The sequence below is a fragment of the Malania oleifera genome, chromosome 2, assembly GCF_029873635.1.
Source record: "Malania oleifera isolate guangnan ecotype guangnan chromosome 2, ASM2987363v1, whole genome shotgun sequence".
NCBI lineage: Eukaryota > Viridiplantae > Streptophyta > Magnoliopsida > Santalales > Ximeniaceae > Malania > Malania oleifera.
Window position 1 is genome coordinate 146,791,477 of NC_080418.1, and position 21,082 is coordinate 146,812,558.

At 36.1% G+C, this 21,082-nt stretch overlaps 1 protein-coding gene and 1 long non-coding RNA gene across 3 annotated transcripts; one reads left to right on the forward strand and one right to left on the reverse strand.

Moving 5' to 3' along the window:
• The first annotated feature begins 572 nt into the window (after positions 1-572).
• On the forward strand, positions 573-20,988 carry LOC131149331 (uncharacterized). Its single transcript, XR_009135197.1, has 3 exons — positions 573-755; positions 4,248-4,420; positions 20,695-20,988. It is a non-coding gene; the product is annotated as an uncharacterized LOC131149331 (long non-coding RNA).
• LOC131149330 (uncharacterized) lies at positions 16,830-19,691 on the reverse strand. 2 transcript variants are annotated; one of them, XM_058099696.1, is made up of 5 exons: positions 19,112-19,691; positions 18,766-18,836; positions 18,019-18,089; positions 17,284-17,596; positions 16,830-17,175 (listed from the first exon to the last, which is right to left on the reverse strand). In XM_058099696.1, the coding sequence occupies exons 1-5, from the start codon at positions 19,412-19,414 to the stop codon at positions 17,109-17,111; spliced, it is 825 nt and encodes a 274-aa protein (XP_057955679.1). In that variant the 5' UTR covers positions 19,415-19,691; the 3' UTR covers positions 16,830-17,108. The 2 variants fall into 2 exon arrangements, with proteins under 2 accessions (XP_057955679.1, XP_057955680.1); XM_058099697.1 differs by having other exon boundaries at positions 18,019-18,086; positions 19,112-19,688.
• Positions 20,989-21,082: the final 94 nt, after the last annotated feature.

The following is a 21,082-nucleotide window of genomic DNA, read 5'->3' on the forward strand; positions in this document are numbered from 1 at the left end:
ATAGTGAAGTAACTATATATATATATATTTATTTATTTATTTATTTTTATTTTTTTCTTTTGATTATATAGGAACTCCAGTCACCAACAAGTCCTTCAAACCCCCAGGTACGATACCAAACCTACGGATCAGCATCCTCCCCTTAGGTCTTACTGATCAGGTAAAGTCCGGAATGCGGACACAGCTTCCGTGCATCAGTTGGACGTTCGGCCAATCCGACCCTCGAAACATATCTTCATTACCATCCACGATTCCCATTGGCTCATAGAGAACTTTCACCATCCACGATTCCCACTGACTCACAAAGTAAACTCTCACCATTCACGGTTCTCGCTGACTCACAGAGTAAATTCTCACCATCCTACTGGCTCCTGAGTGTATCTACTTGTAATTGAACTCACCGATGTTTTTTCTTACGTGCTGATATCTTTACACCGCGTCATGCTTTATAAATTTTTATTTTCTTTTGCCCCATAATATGACTACTATGTATTATAAATCTGTGATTTCAATTCTTGTATTAAATTGTTAAAATTTTGTTTATGGTACATCCAAAGTCCAAAATTTGTATTGGGCACAAAAAAGTTTAATAATAGTAAATGTACTAACTTTTAAGAAGTTCTCGTGCCCAACACACTTGAATCAGAAACATCTTCCAAGTTCCACCGAATGTTAAGCTCTGCTACTTGCCATTCAGCTACTTCTCCCATGGATTACTCTCCAGAAACATTCAAAGATTTTGCGACGTTGTTGAGGTGAGCTCTTCTTTAGCTACTCCGGAGACCAAACGCCACCCTAGAGTGTGTTGTTGGATTTTTTTTTTCTTTCGAAAGCATTTGTGTGCAACTACGATCTGAGTTCTCGATTTAATTCCTGCAATGTATTGGGAATGACCCATTTCTTGATTTCATTGCGACGTGGGTGTGCTTACATGATCACAGATGCCCTTCAGGGGCAAAGGGCTCCATTGTTTTCATAATCTCTGCTCTACTAGTTTTGGTAGATGCCCAGTTTCTTTTCCTGGTGAAGGCGTTTGATAATTGCCTTTCCTGGTTCTTTTTAATTTCTTTAGTAAATATTTCGAGGTCTTATGTTGTATGTATGATTTCTTCTTTTGCCAGTTGCTGATTGAAACTAGGCTTTTGTTTGCTATTTTCTTTGATGATGTTCTTGTAAATGCATTGTTGTTGTGTCATTGTGTTGTTCTTCCTGCCCTTTAGGATTCTGAAGTATGAATGATATTCTTGATTTGTTTTTGTTCTAGTTGTGGATCCCATTTCCTTGTTCGGGAGATAATAATTTGAACTTTGATTTGAATTTGTGGAAATTTGAAGATAACTCGGTCGCCTAATTCACGCAAATTCAAATCCTGGGTCCAAAATCTGAATACCTGAACACAACCTTATTGTTTTCTTCATCATAGAGGTTTTCAATAAGAATATCATTCTGTTATTTCAGGGTTTTTACATGGAAAAACTTTGTTCTAAAAGGAAAAAGAAAGAATGATATAAATTTTTGGTGAGCCAATATACCTCAAGTCACGGAAAGAGCTTATCTGAGTGTGCAGTTAAGGCTGCATGTATCATGTCCATGTGCACTGGCTGCTGTGTTAATAATTCCTCTTTGCATTATGAATGTGAATTTTATAAACATCTTGGACAATATCTTTCATAAAAGCACAAAACAAGGTTAGTTGAATATAGTAACATCGCAACAATTTATATATGATATATATCCTTGTTATTTTTCTGATTTTTTTTTTTTTTCCTAAATCTTTTGAGTTATTAAGAAAGATGAGAAGCTATAAGAAACTAATATTTCTAAGCATAGAAGGTCTTTGCATTCTAATGCACCATAAAATATTTCAAATCAGGCCAACCTAACGTGGATGCTGAAAATTCTTTTATCTTTGTAAAGGGTGCATCCTAAAGCCCAGAGCATAGAATTCATATTTGTTGATATTTCTTTTTCTTTTTTCTCTACAAGTTATAAGGGAATTGACTTTTTGGAATAATTTTTTGCTTGCCAGTTACCTCTAGACTTCTCTTTTGGGTCCATTCCTTGTCAAATTATTGCCTTGGAAGCATATCAAGAAAGGTGAGAAGCTAGGAAACTAATATTTCCAAGCGTAGAAGGTTTCTGCATTTTAATGCACCATAAAATATTTTAAAGCAGGCTGAGTTAATGTGGATGCCGAAAACTCTTTTATCTCTATAAGGGGTGCATCCTAAAGCCCAGAGCATAGAATTTCATATTTGTTGGTATTTATTTATTTATTTATTTATTTCTCCGCAAGTTATGAGGGAACTGTCTTTTTAAGACAACTCTCTGCCTTTTGTCATGTGCACAAACTCAAACAAACAAGTATTTATAGAACTAACTGTGGTAATTAACTGATTGTGTTTGTTCCAAATATTTCTTGCTTTTTTGGGTAAAATTATACAATCGTACAGCTGCATTATGGTAATTTATTCTCTTCTCAAATCTTAACTATTAAATTGACTTCCATTTCAACTAATCTTGTATATTCAAATCATGGAAATTTTACTATTTAACTCTTTCTATAGATTTACCAATCTTTGTCTGCTTAATTTATTTTACATTTAAGCGATAACAAAAACCCTAAAGGAATAAAAGGAGAGCTTGAGGGATGCATAGATTACCAACCTTGCATTTTCTAATCTTGATACTAGAAATAATAGGTTTTTGCCTCTCCTTTAAGTGAGCTCTTTTAAGAGCTTAAAAAAAGATGTCCTGATATTGTATAAGGTGAAATTCCATCTGTAGTTATCTGTTGGGAGTGAGGGAGGGATGAATGGGGAGGAAAGAAAAGAAATTGTCTATGTTTACATGTTGAAAGGAATAGAGGAATGGAATATGTCATGCGTATTACCATTTTAGAAAATCATAGTCCTTCTCCTTGAACCTTCTTAGTCCTTTTTTCCTTTTTTTTTTCTTTTTTTTTTTTCAGGGTTTGAGTGGTTCAGGGTCTGTTGTGGTTTTACTTATTTGGAGTTCAGTTGAAACTCACTGTCTTTCAATTCTTCTGAAAGTGAATGTGCGTATTGCTTTCAAATGCTAGCGAGCTGGCGTACCTAAGAAGTTCTTTTACAAGTGTAAATTTGCAGCGACAAGCAGTTGGATATGGTGCCTAATATTAAGAAATTCTTTTTTGAGTTACAGAATTAACCGACCTGAATTCCTTCCCTGAGTACAAATTAATTAATGAATCAAGAGGATGTACTGTTACTAGATTGTTCCTTGAGTTAAGGTCTGGAAAGCAGGGGTTTGACTGCGGTTTTTCTCAAATCTTGCTTGTCATTAGTTCATTATGTTCTTTTGCATTATGCCTTCTATTTACCCTTTTGGACTCATTTTCTCATTTGTCAAAAATACTCACTCTCTCTCTTAATGTTTCTTAGGCTTCCAGCATAGTAAAAACATTGCAAACCTTGTCATAGCTTGGTTGCTTTCCCAGCCCTTCACGAAGAACTTGAAATTCATAAGATTTGTGGATTGGTCTTGTTTAGTATCAGGATTCTGCTATTTAAATTTACAAGCTTTCCTAAGGTACCTTTTTTTTTTCATAGTAGGAGAACTACCTGATGCTTTGTGGATTGGTCTATGTTAGTATCAGGATTCTGCTTTTAAATTACAAGCTTTCCTAGGTGCTTTTGTTTTCTTTTTTCATAATGAGAGAACTACTTGTTGCTTTGTTCCTACTAGAAAGATTCAGAAACTTGTGCTCATTGAGAGTGTGAACAGTTAGTTGTTACTTGCCTCGTTCCATGTTCTACAGTTTGAGACAACTCTGATTGATGAACTGAGGCTTAATGTCCATTATAAGTAAGACTCAATATATTTAATACGAGATCAAGGGTTCTAAAGTTCCTAGATGGATGCTAAGGAGAATAGGGCTAATGTTTAACCTATTCAAAGCATATTAACAGACCACTGAGCTAGTGGCCTAGTGATTGGTGCTTGAACGAAGTGCTTAGGTTTGAGTTCCTGCCAGACTGTTTGGTGGGCTTTGTGTTATGTTATTTTCCCACCTTTGCTTGGGTGAGCACCTCCAAGATCTCCCTACATGTGGTCCCATTCTGTCAGCACTTCAGGAAATGCAGGTTGACCAACTTCTCCATACCTAGCAATAAAAAGGAGATTAAAAAATATTTTTTTCTTAATAGATTTTTGCATGCATGTGTGCATGTATTTTGGGACCTCATGAGGGTTGAAACCATGTGCAGGAATTACATCCACCAATGAAAATGTTAGTCCCCATCTGGAAAGCTTTGTGTGTTGCTGTCAACATTACAGAAAGCTGAGGTATATTTACAGAAGATGTGGATGATGTTGAAAACTTGAAATCATGCGCAGAAAAGGACAGTGAGGCTGGATGGCTTCTGCTGGCCCATGTCAGGTATGCCCAGCTGGCCCTGCAGCAGTATTTCTCTTATGTTGTAATTCTATAAAAAGAAAATTTAAAGAATAATTTACTATAGGAAATGGAATACATTCAATGGTGTCTTTTATGTACTACTTTGACCCCAGATGGTTAAAAAGAGTTTGAAGTATAAGGAAACTGGTACTTAATTGGATATACAATATGTATGCAGCACTAGTAAATATTCAGCATCATACAGAAAGTGGTTGATCACATAACACTGCACATGGATATGATTGGATATAAATTGCAAGCATGTGACATATTATTGTGCAACTTGGAAAAATGTTTGTGTTAGATTACCACTTTACCTAAAAGCTTAAACTGTTAGGTTGTGAGCCAACAATGTACATCAAGCTTTAACACTCCCTTGCACGTGCAGCTTGACAGGACGTGGGGCGATAAACACATGGTAGATAACACCCATTACAGGGAATGCAATAATTTTTTTAATCACACAATAAACACGGGCAACAAGACTAGAACCCAAGACCTCTTGGTAACCAACTCTGATAACATGTTAGATTACCATTTTACCTAAAAGCTTAAGCTGTTACGTATTGGGCCAACAATGTATATCAAGCTTTAACAGTTTGTAGGGATATGATTCATTTAAAAGTGACTAGGCTAGACCTTTTAGAAACTGTTTTGCTTGCCATGTATAACTTGTATGCACAAAGGGACAGAAATGTATTTGGGTAAAACATCATTGCAGATGATTCACAAAATTTCATTTTACACAAGTTAAATAATGTGAAAGAATTTAAGAGTGCATGAATTGTTGGACTGAACTACTATACTTCTTTATTTAGACTCCCTGTAATTTGATGAACATTTTTGCTTCCCTAGGTGTTGGTGATATAACATATTTTTGGAGTTCATAAATTCCTTTCCTTGTGGATAGAATTAATTGGGTGGGATAGAAGGGAAAGAAATCGAAAAGTTTGAAATTCAATTATTATCTGTGGAGCTTGGTGGAATTAAAGGAAGATCAATGCCCTTGGAGTTTCTGGCTACCCTTCATTATTTTATTTTTTTTCCTAAAGAAGAATACAGAAAGCAAAGGAAATTGTTCCCTTCAAGCATCTCATTTTATTTAACTCGTAATTGGACCATACACTAGTAAGGAATGAGCTAGATGACTTGCTTTTTTAAGGAGGAGAGGAGTTGGAAACAAAAGGCTAGATCAACTGGGTAGGAGAAGGTGATTGTTATTCAAATTTTTGCCATAGAATTGCTAGTGGTTGAAGGTGTAGAAATTTCATAAAGGAGTTTGAATGAATGATGGATATATTATTAGGAATCAAGTTTTGATTGCAGAGGAGATTTCTAGCTTTTCAGAGGTTTCTACTTGTATGAGGATACTTATAGGCCTATGATTGAGGGTAAGGAAGTTGATTGTAACTCAAAGGCTTTCCATAGATTTGCTAGTGGTTGGAGGTTGAGAAATTTGTATTGAAGGTGGAGAAATTTGATAAATGAGTTGGAAATGAATGATGGGTATATTGTTAGGGATCAAGTTTTAATTGCAGAGAAGATTACTAGCTTTTCCAGAAATTTTTACTTGGAGGAGGACGCTTGTAGGCCTACAATTGAGGGTTGGACTGGTTTTCCATCTCTGATGATTAGGTGTTGTGGTGGAGAGGCCTTTTGAAACAGAAAATGATAAGTTTTGGGGATGGATATGGACAAAGATCTTGGTCTAGATGGACTTTTTACGTCTTTTTTTTCAAAAGAAAAATTCTAGAAGTTCTAGGATGTGGCAGAAACAGAGTCATTAGAAATTTTTTTAGGTGTTCTATGTTATTAGGGTGATTGGCAAGAGCATTAACTTGATCTTTATTGCCTTAATTCCTAAGGACCGAGCTTTGTTTGTTAAGGTAAAGCATTTTAAGACCGTGAGCTTGGCTACTAGTGTGTATATGATTATTGCGAAGGTTTTGACCAGTCAGTTGAGTGATCTAAAAGATAGTATTTATATTTCACAAAGTGCTTTTGTTGGTTGAAGGTGTTGAATGCTGTTCTGGAGGCCAATGAGAGGTTTTCTGAGCATGTTGCAGTAAGGTTGTGGTGCTCAAGTTGGACTTTGAGAAAGCTTACGATCAAGTAGCTAGAGTTTTTTAATATAATGATTTAGATAGGAACGGTTTTAGTTCTAGATAGACTCATTGGATTAGGGGTTGTTTGCATCACTATTTTTCTGTTGTTATTAATGGGGAACCCAAGAATTGGTTTCTACTCTTGAGGATGGGTGTGAGATGGAGAGATCCGCTGTGCTTCCTTTTGTTCATTCTTGCAGCAAATGTTTTAAGTAAGTTGGTTGATAGAGCGATTTGTCATTTGTGAGAGGCTGTGTGGTAGAAGAGGATGTTGTATTTTCAGTTTGTTGATGATGATAGGGCGTATTTCTGTAAGCTTCTTATCCTTTAGAATTTTTATCTTGAGCTTGAGAATTTATCCAGGGAAAGACTGCAAGAGTGATGTTGCTGCCATTAATTTGAGCAATGTGGTGACCTTTTAGACTTTGCTGGTTTTTGCAGATTGTGCTGTCTCTTGGTCTTTGGCTTAAAAGTAAGAGAAATTAAAAAGAAGAAACATTAAAAGTCTAATGCAACTAATTTTAGAATCCCTTCTCAAATCTTTCCCATCACAATTTAGACGAACACTTTAAATTAGCTAATTCTATGACCTTCTAACCTTACTCTTACCACCATCCAACCTAACTTCTTGCCGTTTGAGAGCAGACAACCACATGCCCACTTTATCCATTAGATATTGACAAGTGGGATCCGTATGACTGACCTTGTGCTCTGGAAAGTCGCGGTTAGGAGGAATATCATCCCCATTGATATCCAAAGCCTGTGCCTTCACCTAAACCTGCTTACTACTTTCTTTTCTAATATTTCCTTAATCTTCAAGAATTGAAACCCTTTCCAAATCAGTTAGGAGTCTCTGACACATGGGAGACATCTATAATGCCATTGGAGGAGCCTCAGTGACAACCATACCATTATTGAGGTTCATCCAATAATAAACTGAAATCACACACATAATCATTGCTGAACTCACTCCCCTCCTCCAACTATCATAACATTTCTATTTTTTGTTTTGTTTTGTTTTTGTTTTTTTTTTTCCTCCCATGGAAAATCCTAGGACCATTCTTAAGATTGAATGAGGCTCTCCACTGCACTGCTCTTCAAAAATTGTGGCATCCATGGTTTTAAATCACAGTCGCGGGTAACGTTGTGTAACTGTCGCGGGTACCGTGGGATGCGGGAGACGCGGGTGTTATATAGCAGGAAGTGGGCGTAACGGTCGTGAATTTTTTTCACGCATGCACAACCATGCCAAAATTGAGAAATAAGCATGAAATCCATTAATACATGTTTTTTAATGGATTTTGACTGCTTTTATTCAACCTGCAAATGCTTGTTAATAGGCAATATGACTTTTATATTAATTTTAGTGTGTTGTTTACAAAAAAAGTCATATTTATTTATGTTTTGCACTACTTTAATGAGTAAAAAAAATGTAGAAATGTAATTAAAATGAAGAATCAATTTATTAGAGACATAAAATTACTAAAAATGAGTCAATACTCAATATACACATACATGAATTTGAAAAATGATTTGTATCAATAGTTGAATATATGAATACAATATTACAAATTTACAATGTAGCACATGTCACCACTAAAAAGAATGACGTGGAGGGTCTTCATAATCCGCATTCCTATTTTTTCTTATTTTATGACTTATTTTATTAATAGTCCTAACTTTAAATATTTATTACATAAAAATAAAATATAATCTTTGGATAAAAATAATAAGTAGAATTTATTTAAAATCTTTAAATATTTAAAAAATTTTAATATTGGATATTTCATCATTAATAAAATAAGAGTCATAAAATAAGAAAAAATATTAATTATTTATATTTAATATATTTAGTTTAGGATCATTAAATTTATTTCTCAAATCTTAGCAAGTAGGAATTTAGGATTTTAGGTATTTATTCAGCCTAATTTAATTATTAAACTGCCTAAGTCTCAAATCCTATCCCTAAACCTAATATAATATATGAACAACTACTTAAAACAACTAAAGCTAAACCTAATATAATACATAAATAAATACTAGTTTAAGAGTTTTAGTTAACAAGAAACAAAAGAGAGAGAGAAAAAAAAAAAAAAAAAACAGAAAGGAACCTGAAGATTCAAGAATCAAGAGTGAGACAGAGATTGCGCTGGAGGAGGAGTCTCGAAGAGTCCACTGCAAGACTAGAACTCTTGAAGACCAAAAGGGGAGCTGCTGCAGGGTTGGCGGCGACTTGTAGAGCTGCTGCAGGGCTAGCCTACAACTTCCGAACAGGCTAGGGTAGGGCTTTGAGCCTTCGACTACTCGCCCGGGGTGGGGGGGGGGGGGGAAAAAAAGCCATCGACAGTTTGACCACATGAGACCGTGGGGGGGGGGGGAAGTTAGGTGCATTTGAAGGAGAAAAGCAAAATCAAAGCGTTAGCTATAGTAACGGTCCGTAACGAACTATAACAGTGTGTAACAGATCGTAATGGCCATTACGACCATGAATTTTTCTCCCCCTGCAATATTGGTTCGTAACGGTTTTCGGCTTCTCAATTTTCCGTTACGTAACGGCTGTTATTTAAAACCGTGGTGGCATCTCCAGCCTCGGTTTCTTTGCCCTAAAGATTGTGAAATAGGTTATTTGGCGTCACAGTCTTAGAGTCTTGCAATCATGACACATGCTTTTGGTTTATGATTCTAATTTGGAGGGAAGGTTAAGTAACCTGGATTTGACTATGCAGTTGTCATGAGGATGACTTTGGTATGCCACTATGACGTTTGATGGATCCAGATCGTAATGATGGTAGTGTTCTCGAATTTAAGATGTATGATTATTATATCTCTGGTGGTTACTTGTACTTAAACGGGAATACTTCAAAGATAGTACTTTTGGGGGAACACTAGGTGAGTGGCCTACCTCCCTAGGTATCCTATTGGTTACTAAGTGAGCACCTTGAGGAGCCGCACAAGGGAGGGCTCTTGACATTCTTGAGGGGTGTCTTGGGCTTTCATGTGGGATTGGAAGCCTCATGGACAATCCATTTGAGAATGAGGTCAAGTTGACTCTCAGCTTGATTGTTTGGGTGTTCACCTTCCTTGTTCATCAAATATACAGTTGGGTGGTTTCAACCAAGACCCTGCTATGCTATGGGGATGAGAGTTATCTTCAATGCTTGTGGAATGTGATTTTAACTCCTTACTATTCGAGTCAGGGTTCCTTAGTGATGATTTTTTTGGATCAAGCACTTTCGAGCTATGAGACTTTACCATTGGGTTAGACACTTGAGTGTTTCCTCAGATGAGGATGAGTATGGTTGGGCTAGACTTGGTTTAGTCTTGCCACCACATGGGCGTGACTTCTTGACACTTTAGGTAGATCTTGGGAAGGGTGATTCCTTTTGGCCTTTGAGATTTCTACGTCTTTGACATTTGGCTTATTTGGAGAATGTTGGGTGTGCTCAAGATCTTTTAGCTTTTTTGTTTATGCCTATAGAGGTTTTAGAACGGGTAAGGATTGTAGTCTAATTGTGCTATTTTTTCTGTTTTTGGACCATATGGTTAGAGAGAAATGCTTGCATCTTCAATGGGTATTTTTTGCTGATGCAGCGACTTTAGGGTAGAATTGGCTTTTTTGCTTCTTTATGGCCTTTCTGAATAATTGCTTCAAAGGAGTGTGTTTTTTTTTTTTGAATTTTTAATGACATTGGCTAGCATTCTGATATCCTTTTTTTGGTTATCTTTGTTTGTCTTTTTCATTTTTTCCTATTTAGGAGGATTCCTTATCTTGCCTATTGGATTCTCCTTTCTTAATAAAATTTATTTTTATATATATAAAAAAAATAAAAAAACACCAAGGATAGAATGATAAATCTCTAGCTATTTTCTTCATTTCAATCCATCCAATACCCTCACACATTTAGCAGTTATATGAAGTTATAAACCTTCCATTCCTTTCCATCTCCTTTTATTCCTTTCCACTTCATTCCATTCCTTTGATTTCCTTCCATTTTCCTTTCCTTTCCACTCTTAGTAAGTTATCTGAACAATGCATAGAGCTACTAGACTAGAGTTCTACGACTGCAGATTGGAGAGGTTAAGGATCAGGATCATTGGTGTAAAAAATAATCCAAGGGGTGGCTTTCCCCATGTTTTGCTCAATGATATTCTTCCAAGTATACATCTGTTGGGGATAATCCTGGAGCAACAATCACACACGAAGAAAAATAACCATCCACAATGGAACACTGGAAATTATGTGGTTCGGTCAAATCGACCTATGTCCATGGAGCACACACCACTGCACTATACTGGGAGAAATATTACAAGGAGGAGGAGCTACACTGCTCAACTCACTCTCTCTCTCTCTCTCTTACTGCAATTCTCTCTGCGTACAACACAACCTCTCTGCACTCACACTACACACTCCTCACCTCTCACATACACTGCACTTCTCACGCTGCACTCAGCTCCAACTCACCACACAATACTCACACACAATTACAAACATATATATATACACAAACAGAGGGGGAGGAATTCAAACAACAGCAGCTGCAAAGTCAACAAGGCAGGCAGATTTGGTGGCCGTCCATCTCCAGCTTCAACAATTGCTGCTGGGTGGTGCGGCTGCCGACACTTATACGAGCCACACCCCAACAACATCAAGATAGAGAACTTTGCATGCATAATGTTTTGTAGCCTTGAGATGGCCATTTGCTGCACAGAGTTAGGCTCCAATTTGGCACAAATTGGTCCTAGCATTGCTAAAATAAGATGAGGTCCTGCCCTGAAATGTTAAAAGTAAAATATTCGCTATAACACCAAGTAATATAACTCATGATTATTTGAACATAAATATGTGATATTTATACTAAATAATAGTAAAATTAACTCTTATTAGGTTTGTAAAGCTAGACTAGCAAAACCTAACTTAATCACCATAGTCCAAAAGATCCTGGCCAAACATTTCAATGCAGCCGTAAAGTCTGGGCCTGCCCTGGTCTAATTCATATGCCCAAGCCTGCAACTGAGACTGAACAAGGATCATCACACCAAGCAGCCATCGTCTACTCACGAAACTGTAATACCTACTTCTATGTAAGAAGCAAATCATATTTTTCTAGTTAGTGCTCTATGGCTAAGGGCACTAGAAAAGGTACAATTAAGCATGCATTTTACTAAAAAATTGCAATTAATGCTCAACACTTTCCATTATTATAAGAAGGCATGAAGCCATGACTCTTAAATAAACAACCCTCCTTTATATTTGCATGGGTGCTTCCAGAAAGTATCCTAACAATGTGTTTGGGGGCGTAGAGTTGAAGCCTTAGATTTGGAATTGTGTGGACTTCGACATAATTCAATACAATTTTATATTATGTTTTGTCCAAATCCACACAAATCAAAATTCAAGGCCTGAATGTTTTTTAAGTTAATTTTAAGAAATATTTTTCATTGTAAAGCACCATGTTCAAGATTGGCAGTTGCATTAAATCCTAAAACATTTCGAAAAACAACACCTTACCAAGTGCCATATGGGCCCTTGTTGGCTTGTTTATTAATTTGTGAAGGGCCACCCCCCCCCCCCCCCCTCCCCCCTCCCCCCCCCCTTTTTCAAAATTTGAAAACCAGAAGTACCTCTGAAATATTTTTCAAAAACACATTTAAGATAAAAGATACAACCTCAAGATTTTATTTTAGAACATAAAACTTTATGCTTCACAATTTAAGATACTCTTAAATTTTATTGTTCTTAGGATTTAAAATTTATTCATTTTTTGTTTAACAAGAGATTTGATCCAGTATTTTAGAGTTTTATGGTTAGACTTTAGAAAGGTTGCTTCAATTGATAAGGACTCAGCTAGTTAAATATGGTTCCGTTCTTCAGTGTTTCACATGACCGCCTTAAGAGGGCCTATTAACAAGTGCCCTTTAAGAAATATACTGATTTATTGCAATGGAAATTGTCACATTCAATGTCAAACCACTGCATTAAATGGGAGACTATTTCCTAAAATAGCACCCTTTACACTCTACGGCTGAGAGCATGTTAGTAAAATAAACAACTAATTAATGATTCATCATTTCGATTAAAGGTTGTATTATGCTGTAGCATTAAATGCTGTTTAAATAAAAGCTAACTTCATTTACTATTCCTTTGGCAGATGCATCTTTAGCAAGATCCAATTACATTTTGAAGGACCAACCAAAGCTCTGAATTCTAGTGATTAAAGCCATAAAAATAAAAGATAATGAACCAGACTAAGCTATGCCTATTGATCATTCAACCGGAAAAAAAAAAAAGAAAAAAAGAAAAAAAAAAGGTCCTTTGATCAAATCAGGTTGCCTTTATTTCATGCATGGCAGGGAATTGAAGTTTAGGAACATCCCATTAATGACATTGTCAAGTAATTGATGCTTCTTAATCTTTTTGATACCAAAAAAAGAAAAAGCTTTGATTAAAGAAGAAAGAATGTACAAAAAGGCAAATAAGACATCCTTTTATGAAGAAGAGAACAAAAAGTTAAAAACTACAATCAAAATAACAACGCCTTCAAATCTTGCTATAGATCTGAAAAAGACTCCCCTTTAAAAATAGCCAGCTGCAAAAGACCAAAGGGAAGCCAAATAATGAATCCTATGTGATAGGAAGGAACACATGATCTTCTTCCATCTAAAAATATTTACATTCTGTTCCAAACAAATTCCCTAAAAATCTGCAAAAATCCCTCATCTCCAAAGCTGAGCCATCTCTGCTCTTACCAATACTTGTACCAGAAAATAATCAACAAATCCTCCACCAGCACCGACAGAGGATTCTAAACTATCAAAACATAAAGCACACAATCCAGAGATCAAGCCTTTGAAGGTTTCCGACTCTGCAATAGATTGTTTTGTTGGTGTTAGGTCTATTAAGGACAACCAACCAAGTAAAAACCTTATTCTTAAAGGGGGCTTTGGCCTTCCAAATACTATGATAAAGTGGAAAGGACATATTAATTCTAAGCAAATGCTAAAATATTTTTTGACAAAAGTAGACCCCTGAAGAATGATAATCCCAGAATCAAATCTCACTCCCATTGGAAGGCTGATACCTGCCCAACAACAACAAAGAAGAGAGTTTCTCCACCTCTTTAGCACTAAGTGACCTGTGAAAATGGAAGTCCTGAGAGGTACTAAACCCATTAGAGATCAAAAAGAAAGATGATAGAGACAAGGAAAAGATATGAAAGTTGGCATCACCCAAACAAATGTCTTTCCATAAGTGAATCCAAGACCCATTATGGTATTACCCAAAAGAAATGTGGTCATAGAGAGAGTAGATCTGTGCAATACACCTCTAATGACTCTCAATAGAACATCTTGTTTCCAAATTTGCATCTCACCCATTTACCAACATGCAAGGTCTTTAATTTCAATTTTGACTAAAATTTCAAGATTTCAAGAGAATTTCACTGGGAATTTTGATGTTGATATCAATTTCAGTTTCAGTTTTAAAAATTAATGGAAATATGCAGTAAAGAATGGAATTCCTGTATGAAACTTTATAAACTATTAATTGACATAATAATGCAATTGGAACTAAAATATTATAAATAAAATACATCAAAGACAGGCATCTGGTGTGTAAGGTGCTATAACTGTAACATAATAATGATATTAAACATATTCAATTAGATAAAATTCATTTATCAGTTAAATATTATTTGTTATGCAAATACAAATAATCTAGAAAGGTCAAATTAAATGTTGTAGCCAATATCTACAATTAATTTTTCATATAATTCCAAAAGTCTGAAAACTTTTCATATGCTTTGTGTTTAGTTTCAATAAGAAAAGAAGATCAATTAAGAAAACTTTAAAATTAGGTTTTACATCTCAAATTTGAATTTCTAGGAAATTTCATTCTATAGTTAAATTTCAATTTTTTTTTAAAAATTTCAAATTTTCAATTATTTTTGGGTAATTTGTGAAGATTTCAAACGAAATTTTGCTGTGGAAATTGACTGCAACTTCAATTTCGAGGGTGATGGAAAGCGGAAAATTTAACAAAAATTTAGAAGATTTTGTGGGAAGTTAAGACCACGACCGCGTGCCTTACTTCTAACTTTATGCCAAAGGAAGTTCTCCACTTCTCCTCTAAGGGAAACTGCCAAAGCTTTTTACCCATTAAAGTAGTGTTCAAACACCAACATGCCAAGACTCAGAACCCCACCATGTTACACCTACAATCTCCCTTACCAAGTGATGGCTCTTTTCCCCCCTGCCCTATATCAAAGCAAATCTGTCCAGACTTTCTTGATTTTACTAGCTACTGAACAGGATTCTAAAGTAGACAAATTATAAAGAGGGATATTGGAAAGACAAGCTTGATGAGGGTGATACAACCACCTAGAGAAAATAAGACATCCTCCCATCTGTAGGCTTAGATACCTTCTCCAGCACTGGCTGATAGACCTAGGATTACCACCCAAAGGAATCCCCAAATAAGTCAAACGCCACTCTAAAATGCCAAACTTCGTCAAAGATGCAAACTCCAAAGATCTAGTAGAACTAAGATTAATGGTAGCAATCCCACTCTAAGCAAATTTATTTTTTAACCAGAAACCCGCTCAAAAAGATGGAGGATTGTAAGAATATTCAAAAAAGACTCCACGATCACCTAGGAAAAGAACAATATCATCTGCAAACAAAAGATAAGATACAACTACCCCCGTGTTACCCACCTCAATGAAAAGACCTCTATCCACAGCCCTATCAACCAATTTACTCAAGACATTAAGAAGAACAAACAAAAAAGGAGATAGTGAATCCCCTTGCTTAATGCCCCTTGAAGTAAAAAAACATTAGACAAACACTTCCCTCATCTGTGCATGCCTCCTCTCCTCAAAACCCTTTCTAGTGATGATCTTATAAAAAAATTTCAACTAACCTAATTACAAGCCTTAAAAAAATTTGATGGCCTCATTCTCTTTCTGCGATGAACACCCACTACCCCATTGGCTAGTCGGATGGCGTCCAAGTTGGTCTATTGCTAATGAAAACACTGGCTCTGAGAATCAGCCATCTGCAAGAACCTTAGCAACAAATTTGTACACACTACTTACTAATAGGTTCAGCAACCTTAGTAGACCGACTCATCTTAGGCGCCAGAGTGATGAAAGTGGAGTTCATGCTTTTGCCCAAGACCCCATTATAATAGAACTCATTAAAAATCTGCACCAATCAACCCTAACCAACAACCCTAAAAAAGGCCATTCTGAAGACATCTGGACTGGAGCCTTATCACTATCCATCCCGAACACAACAGCCCTCACTTCACTGTCCTCAAAAGCCTTGACAGAAGCAAATTTCTGGGGAGAGAGATTGAGAGACTGTCTCCCCTAAACTACATCGTTCCTGCTCTTGCATGATTTACATCTTCAAAATTACTCTCCTGTAGAATCATGTCACATAGATTCTGTCGGCCAAAAAGATCAAATTTATTTGAAATATCCTACTAGAAGAATTTTCATTCATGTGCCAAGCCAACATAGGACTCAGATCAATCCATCCTGCTATTTCCACAAAATTGTCACACTTCTGAACTGTGGCAATCTGTAGGAGAGAATAGGACAATAGGAGTATATTCATGCCCCAAATTGTTCCTGAATTTATATAGAGCTGTGTTACCCTGAAAGTGAAGATACTTCTTGTGGGGTGTGGTGCATAGATTCATTGTATTTTGTATTAGAGCTGTCATTTATATAGAGCTGTGTTACCCTGAAAGTGAAGGTACTCCTTGTGGGGTGTGGTGCATAGGTTCATTGTATATCGTATTAGAGTATTCATTTAGCCTTATCATGCAGTACTTTACTCGGTTGCCACCTAGGAACATGCACTGTGCTGGTTCACTGATAGTAGACCAATTAAATATTCATAACATGGCACAAAACTTTTTCCACCCAGCCGCAAGCTGGATCTGACAGGAGAAACATTTCTTGGGCATTAGCAGCAATGTGCAGATGGATGTGATTGTATAGTCACAACATTTGTAGCTTTATTTAGCAGTAGGGACCCCCCAAGGCCCAAAGTTCACAAAATTATCAATTTTCTGTTGAATGTACATGTATCTGTTAAAATATTTTTATGAAATTTAGCCTTCTAAAAATAAAGTGTATGTGTACATACATATATGTGTGTTTCACCCTCATTATTTTATTCTTAAATCCATCCTAGTGCATGCCTTGCAGCATGTGAAGTGAAATTCTTCTTTTTTATCAAATGTTATATTGTTTGCTAAAGATACTGAAAAGAAGATGTTGATTAAACAACATAAAAGGAGAATCATATTAAACACAAAACTGAATCCATGAAAGTCATTACTATCAACTATGTAAAGTACATCATTATCGGCGCACCATCTATATCCCTTTCAGGGTAATTACTTGACAGACTGATCTTTCACTGTCTTTGGTCCCCCACTCAGTTTCTACCTTCCATTCTATTTTCATAATCAGAAGTTACTTTATTGATAATTGAACCTCAGGGGAAGCAATTGAAGCACACAGAGGACTGGAGAGTGATTGTTACTCATTTTTCTAATTGACGGGCTGATCTCTGATTTTCTTGGGCCTCCCCCTCTTTGGTTTTTGCTTTTCTCCATTCCTTCATAATCATATTTTTATGTGCTAATGATTAGTATCCCAAAAGTATGAAAAACATGCTCCATGCATGTGCACATAGCACAAGCTATTTAGGCTGTAGAGTACTTACATACTGGGCACATTGGTTGCCACTGTTGCTTCCTCTTTGTGCTGATGTAGGTTAAGAATAGCCGTTGATACTGCACCTTCCCTTCTCATGTCCCATTTTGATTCTTCTGCGAAGTTCTTCCATGGTTTTGGTCTGGAAGCACCATGCCAATGGGTAACAAACTCCTTCGTCGGCTGATGATCTGTTGCTTTCTTTTTCCATGAATTTGTTAGCCCCTTTGGCATCTCTTGCTTGACTATAGTTTCAAACAAGGTATACGTTTCTTCTCGTTCTTCCTGCCTTTGCAGACTTTTTGATGCAGGTTGAGGTTTTACTACCAAAAAGAAAGTTTGGATTGTCAAAAGTTGGCTAAAACCTTGGACTTTAGGCAGTCATATTCAGTCTAACGAGATAATTTAACCCCTTCAAAAGAAAAAAAAAAAAATTGAAACAATACTCTTTTGGAAAGAATTTCACTGCCTTTGATATGAAACTGTGAAAACATTCAGTCTCTCTCTCTCTCTATTTAATTTCACATAGTGAGATTTGGGTTGGAAATATGTATGAGCTCAAGGATTTTCACCCAATAAAATTCTAACCAGCAGTGAAAGAAGAAGCTATGCGAGGCATTTATGATAAAATATAGCATGAGGTTGTTTAAAGTTGAAATGCAATATAATTTCTTCCATTTTGGGCAACTCTCTCTCTCACACACACACGCACACATGTATATACATAGAGAGAGAGATTGTTTACCTGGTCTGGAAGATGTTGAAGGTAGTGCAAGGACAACACTGACTGGAGTATGAGATTGATTTTCAGTCCTGCTATTCAGAAGAGAAGTCATTTTACTTAGTGTCTTGTTTTGGGAGTCCTACGTTTGGGAAAGGATGCCCTTAGGAATCCAAACTACCAGATCCCTGATGCATAGAATTCCCAAAATGAACCGAACATGGCATCATGGATTCTCAAATCACATTCCCAGGATCCTCAAAAATTTCTTGAGCCAAAAACTAGTTAGGGTAATGAACTTTTTAGCCCAGTTACACACATGTTGGCGGTAGCCCTCCAAACCCCATACTCATAAAGTCCTTATCCTGGTGGACGCAAAGTCCTTCTTAGTTCTCTAGTACTGAGACTGAGACTTTATGAGCAAGCCATCTGCCACCTTCTTCAGCAGAATGGACCTTTTGATGAAAGAATAAAATTCCAGTCTCCAAACACACTGCTATTAATTGCAGCTTGCAATATTTAACTTAATACATTAGAAATTTATTTGTACATCTATTGATTAATGAGAACAAACGGTACAAATCTTGACTTGGAAGAAAGAAAAACATAAAAATTAAGTTGATCAATTATTTTGAAGGCATAATAATGATGGATGAAATGGAGATTGAAAATGAGATTTAAGCTTTTTCTAGATTAATTGACAAGATTCTTTTACTTAATAAAACAACAAACAGAGGTTATTAAAAAAAAAAAAAAAAAAAGCAAATTTACCTCTGATAATTTGTGAAGGAATTTAACCTTCTTTGCTTGCGAGCTTTTTCTTTGCCTTGCCCTTTGGAGCCCTAAATTTAAATTGTAAATGAAATAAGATTATTGTGAATTCTACAGCATCATGTTAATTCTTCTCACTTGGAGCTAGCTAATCAAGTTCGAGCAAAGTACATCAGATATTAAATGGTGGGACTGCAGTGATGAAATAGATCATCCAAGGAACTTTCAACGAAAAATAAAAAAAGGAGTAAGCTTTCAAAAATCGGTGAGTTATACAGATAATATAGATAGAGACATAGAGAGAGAAACAGAGAAGGGGAAATGAGGTGAAGTAAATGCTAATCACCGGTGCTGGCTTCTTTTCCATGTGATAATTTTTCACTTTCTTCTCATCAACACATTTCAATGATTTCTCTCCCCTTGTAACTTTTGGTAGCTGCAACTTTGCTTCTTGTTGATCCCCTTTAGTCTCATGATTACAAGATTCTTCTCGTGGGTAAAATGACCATCCAATGCGTCTATTTTCTTCTTCTACCAAGAAAGGGTTGTGATACTGCGAACCCCTTTCCGAAATATGATTAGAAACCTTTTCTGCAATCGGGAATGCAGTGCAAATAGGCGGCCGTGGCCATCTCTTTCGAATTCTCATATTTAGCTCTGTGAGAGAAGAGAGAAGGCTTGTGCGCGAAAGGGGAAATGAGCGTCTCTAGATCAGATTTGGCATTTTGGGAGGGATTCTACTATATTGAGGGCAAAGGAAAGGAGGACCATCACTCCTCTCTCATTGCGGCGGCTTTTTCCATACTATTTTGCTAAGCTTTGCCTCACTTCGAGTAATAAATACCAAAAATGCATATGCTTTAAAGGTAGCCAAAGTGGATTTAATGCACAATGATAAATGTAGATCTCGTGAGGTGGATGATAATGCGAGACGAAAAAAATGTAGGACTCGCGGGCTAATGGAAGACATGTCTGTCATGTTGTCCGATCATCACTTTATTTTTATTTTTTTGATCCGTTGGAGGACCACACTGAGCCTAGGCTACACAACATGAGGTAGCCCATCTCTCCATTGTCCTTCCAATCCTCTCGAGTTTAGAACCTAAGACCCCCTACGGTATCTCAAGCTTTAACCGTAGGATGAGTCCTAGGAGGCTGGAAATCATCTATTGAGGCCACCAAAAATGTATGGATTTTTCATTGATGCCAAGAATTAATTTTTACTAACTATTTCAATAGATATATGTAGATTTTGGATATTCTTAAGTTTATAGACTATGCAGGCCAAGGACCAACCACCTCGACCCACTCTAGATTCATCCCTGACCATAGATCACAAACTTTTCCTTGAAATGTTTCTTGATTTTCCATTTTTAAAGTGTTAATATATAAATGTATTCTTCACTTGATATAAGTCCCTTTAAAATTAACTTCATGGTTCAATTGATCATTATCAAAATTAAGTTTGGTGCATATAAACAGACGCAATTATAGAAAAAAATTTTAAAAAAAAAAGTTGGCTGAGTGGTTTCTATTCAACCAGTACAAACGTAACAATATTAACAACTATAGTTAAAGAAGTAAAACAAAAGAAAATGAGATATATATGGTAATGTTCTACCAAATATTATGGAAGGTAAAGGGTGTACCTTCACGTTTTAATTACGCAAATTGGTATCCAACTTTGAATAACTAATATTGAGTGGTGCATTAAAAATATTTTGAACACATATTCTTACAAACCCTCGTATATCTATCATATCCTAATAATTCTCAAATTAACATGGGTATTGTGTGCTTCCAAATTTCTGAAACTAAATTATTTTGGCGTTTTTGGGTGAATAAGATCATTATACTTAATCAAAAGCAATGTTGGATTATGTCTTCTGTTTCCAAGTGCCTGACTTCATGTATTTTTTCGGTTCTCAGGAAGAGTAATGGAATAGGAAATGATGGAATAACATTGCATCTGTGTTTGTTATTACAGTCAGAAAGAATGGAAGGGTAGATTCTCTGCAAATGAGGTAAGAATTATTTTGAAGTATTTCTAATCTCAGGGAGATTATTCTTGAATTCCTGAACAATGGAAAAGACTAAGACTTTTGGAGTTCTTTGCTTTTAGCTTCTTGTATGTGCCCAGCGCACTGCGGTGACTGCGGTCTGCACACCCTTTGTTAATGAAGACCTTATTTACCAATTAAAACAATGTTTGCTGTTCTTGAATTGTTGTGGCAGATTGTTGTTCGTTTCTTCTCTATACATTTGCTGTCTATTATTTTGGCCGTTTGGAACTCGAAAAATCTTAGGGAAAGGAAAG

Excerpts from the sequence above, each read along its gene's own strand:
- LOC131149330 (XM_058099696.1), bottom strand. The coding sequence starts at position 19,414 with ATGAGAATTCGAAAGAGATGGCCACGGCCGCCTATTTGCACTGCATTC. Across the intron at positions 18,090-18,765 it reads TCCTTCACAAATTATCAGAG|CAGGACTGAAAATCAATCTC; the intron begins GTAAATTTGCTT and ends TCTTCTGAATAG. Across the intron at positions 17,597-18,018 it reads TTCAACATCTTCCAGACCAG|TAAAACCTCAACCTGCATCA; the intron begins GTAAACAATCTC and ends TCTTTTTGGTAG.